The sequence below is a fragment of the Neomonachus schauinslandi genome, chromosome 3 (genome assembly GCF_002201575.2).
Source record: "Neomonachus schauinslandi chromosome 3, ASM220157v2, whole genome shotgun sequence".
Lineage (NCBI taxonomy): Eukaryota > Metazoa > Chordata > Mammalia > Carnivora > Phocidae > Neomonachus > Neomonachus schauinslandi.
In genome coordinates this window covers 84,476,237-84,480,130 of record NC_058405.1, presented here as the reverse complement: position 1 = coordinate 84,480,130, position 3,894 = coordinate 84,476,237, and the positions used below count along the sequence as shown (strand labels likewise).

Genomic DNA, 3,894 nt, shown 5'->3' with positions numbered 1-3,894 from the left:
GTGTGTGTGTGTGTGTGTTCTTCTACACAGCCACAGGGCTATTCCTTTACCTCCCTTCACACCTTGATCAAAAGTCACTTTCTTAATAAGGCCTATGTGTACCTCCCTATTTAACAACAGAACCTGCCCTCTATTCTGGCACCCTTCATCCTTTTCTAACTTTCTTCTTTCTCCACAGCACTTATCATCTCCTAACAAACTACACAATTTTTAAAAAATACTGTTTAATGTCTTTCTCCCCCTTATGAAAAATAAATCCAAGAAGAGAAGCACTTTGGTGATGGTGAGACCTCATCTAGTCCTGGATAGTTCAAAAGAACCCAACACATAGCAGATGCTCAATAAATATTTGTTGGATGTCTAAACACACTCATGATATGTCAAAGAACAGAATCAATAATACAATCTCTAATTGTATCTCCTACTTAAAATTGGACAATTTTCTGTTCCTGTGTAATCAAACAAAATATATGAGACATGAACTTCTTAAAAGAAAAATCTTATCATCTTTATCATTCCTATAGGTTTCAGTTTGTTTACCAAAAACGTATAGCTGAATTACTGGAAAAATGTCTCAATTTTATTTTGTTAACACTGTGTAGTACAGACTGTGAAACCAGGGAAGCAAATTAAATAGTTTTTAAAATGTTTATTAGGCCAAATATGTTGAAATGCTGTACACAAGATCCAACATTACTCTGTATTATTAATCAAAAACAGCTTTTTAAATTCTGTTTAATGTCATTACATACATTATATACACTGGAACACTTCAGACTGAGAAAGCCAAATCCTGATAAGAATTCTAATAGGTGATAATCCCCATAACTTTCTATCCCAATTGATATTTCTTCAGCTTGCAAATGCTCATTGCCCCTATCAGACATCATTTTGGGATGGGGAGACCTACTCAAATATCAAAGGGCCTGGCCCATTTTCTGAATCAATATGCACATTTCAAAACTGCCTACTATCTGAAGAGGGGCCCAATCAGAAATTCTTTCCCTGTGATTTCCTAAGAAACCAGACTACCCCTGTTTATTTTTAAAGCAGTTCTCTATTAATTTAAAATCCTTTACTCCCAGGGTTTGAAGCCTACAACATGTGACAGGATCTCTACAACTCCTAAATAAAAACACGTCTCACAGAATGCAAGGGAAAAGCCTCCCCAAAGATGTTGTTTAGCCAATACCTCTGAATGACGTTCTACACTTCCAGTGTCTGATCCAGAGTGCTGCTCATTTACATCATCCTCAACGTCTGACCCTGAATCCCGTTCATCCTGTACTGGGGTAGCGCCACCATCATCTGCTTAAAAATAAAACAAAAACCCACTTAAGGTGTAAGATGGATGACATCTACAACTGAAATGAACACAATGAATCAAGAATAATGTAAGAGCAAAGGTTACCACTGATGAAGCATGACTAATGATACTAATGGTGTAAATAAGACAACGGTATAACGCTTATATATAAATACCAACAATCAGAACACATATTGTGACATATGTGGCAGCAAAAATACATCATAAAAGAAATGTGAAGCTTAAGAAACATCACTAAGGACCAGGTCAACAACCTCTAAATAATAGTGTGCTCTTTAACTATTTCAACTTTACGTTAACACCTGAGTCTGTTCTCTCCACACCACTTACCACCTTCTAATGTACTACATGACTTACCAAGTTATTTTGTTTAATGTGGGTCTTTTCTCACTTGAATGAAAGAGCCAAAAGAGCAAGGATTTTGGTTCACTGCTGATTCCCTGGAGCCCAGAACACTGCCTGGCACAGTACAGTAAATATCTGTTTATGAATGAAGAGCACAAGGAACTCCAGTACAGAAATAGTATAAACTTAAAATAAAGCATATACTGTACTGTTACAAAATGGTAAAAATGAATTGCTACCTACCTTTAACCAATACTTTAAAAATATAAAGTAAAATTGTATTTTGAGAGGGATTTAGGGCTGTTGGAGCATATGGGAAGACTTGGTTAGAAGTTTAATAAAAATAAATGAAGCAGTCAACTACACAAAACCAAAAAGTTGTATAAGCATGAAATCACTATCATACTAACGAGCTACTCTACTTGTCTAAGAAGTAAAGAATATTTATACAAATTACAAATAATTCTGATGTAATGAATAAATATGCTGCAATAGTGAGAGTGTGGGGGAGAAGAGGCTAAAATCCTGTCCTAGCACAAAAAGGAATCATTATGGGATGCCTAAAAATGATGCAACAAGAAAGAGCATAAATTAAGAATATGAAGGTAAAAATAAAAAAAAACTGCTATAAGAATGAAAAGTCAGGGAACTGTTATTTTTTCAAGTCTTCCAGCACTTAACCCATAGACATGTATTACATATATTTATTTGAAAAATAATTTAATAATTTAGAAAGAACTATTTTGAAATCTATTTTGAAAATATCAGGCAAACATTCTAAGCAAAACAGCAGTGCATGCCTGGAAACGCTTTTTGTAGTCATCACTATTCGCTATCATATAGCGAAGCGAAGTGAACCCAAAAACAGAAAAGAGATTAACATTCAGACATTTAGGCACTCCGGACAGAGAATACTTCATGGAAGTAGGACACAAAGTGAAAGGAAATGTAAAGTTCTTCCCCATAGGTCATGCCTTATTCGTCCTTGTATCTCCGGTGCCTAGTACAGTGTTAGCAAAGGGGGTGCCCAGTGTTTAATGAATAAACAGGAAACAAAGATTAAGAGGAAAGGTCTCAAGATGAAGGAAAGGCACAAAATCACCAGTGCCAGAGTACACGCCTTACTCTAAAATATTTATACAACTCAAACAAGGGTCCTACGTTTTCTTTACTTGGAAACCACTGTTACCGGCGAGATTAAACCGCCCTAACTCCGTGTGAAAAGTCTAGGAAAGATACCGCACCCCCTACTGAACCGGTCCCTTGAATTCTCGCAAAACACTCGCAACTCCAGGGGGGAAAAAAAAAAATCCGTAACTGGAAAGACCGTCCCTAGGACTTTACACATAGAAGCACTTAAAATGTGGAAGTAGCTTCCCAGTTTCAGCAAAAAACTTCGCCGATTCAGAAGACGGCTCTCCGTCTAGAATCCCCTCTCCAAGGTTCTAACTTCGGGGCCGCAGCGGATCAGCGGGCTCTTCGCGCTCCGCTTCACAGTCCACGGAGGGCCCAGTCGGGGGAGGGAACGTCTCCGGGGCCTCCCTCCCCTACCCCGCGAGGATGAGAGGCCAAGCCCCGCTGAATAACTGCTCCGCCCCCCAAGCCCTGTCCCCGAAGTCCCTGCCCCACCTGACTGGTCGCAGCTGTAATATTCCGAATCCATGGCAGGCGGGCTCTCGGCGGGGAGTGTCCGCGCCCCGCGCCACCCCCGTCACCTCCTTCCTGGCGATGTGACCCCCCGATGGTGCGGCCCGATGCTCAGAAGCTCCCGCTCGACTAGAGGGTTTCGAGAGTGCGGAGAGTAAAACAGCAGCTGCGGCAGGCGCAAACACTTCGAACTAAAAGCCCCGGCACAAGAGGCCGTACCTGGCAAGCGGGCAGGCGTGTGGATCCGCGCTCTACTTCCCAGAAGCACCTCTGGGGCGAAAATGGCGTCTGCCCACGACCCTCAAAGGAATGCAGCGCGCAGGCGCCATCCCCTATCATCTGGCCAATGAGAAGACGCAACGGCAATGACGCACAGCGTGGCCGGAAAAGAGACTACTGGGTAAATTGAGCGGGAGCTCCAGCTTCAGTTAAATACCTTCTTTTGCAGGAGCCGGTTATGTTCCCCACGGAGATGATAACGTTACTTTATTGGTTCTCTGCCCGTGCGCCTTGTTGGAAGATCTTCTTGAATTATGCTTCTGGAAAATGAAGACCCGCTACAACTACATTTTCAT

The 3,894-nt window shown here is 41.2% G+C and overlaps 1 protein-coding gene across 1 annotated transcript in view; it reads right to left on the bottom strand.

Moving 5' to 3' along the window:
- IWS1 (interacts with SUPT6H, CTD assembly factor 1) overlaps positions 1-3,606 on the bottom strand; it is a 41,871-nt gene extending 38,265 nt beyond the window's left edge. Inside the window, 2 exon segments of the mRNA XM_044913243.1 lie at positions 1,193-1,308; positions 3,302-3,606. Coding sequence (XP_044769178.1) covers positions 1,193-1,308; positions 3,302-3,335 — 150 coding nt within the window. The 5' untranslated portion in view covers positions 3,336-3,606.
- Between the last annotated feature and the right edge of the window lie 288 nt (positions 3,607-3,894).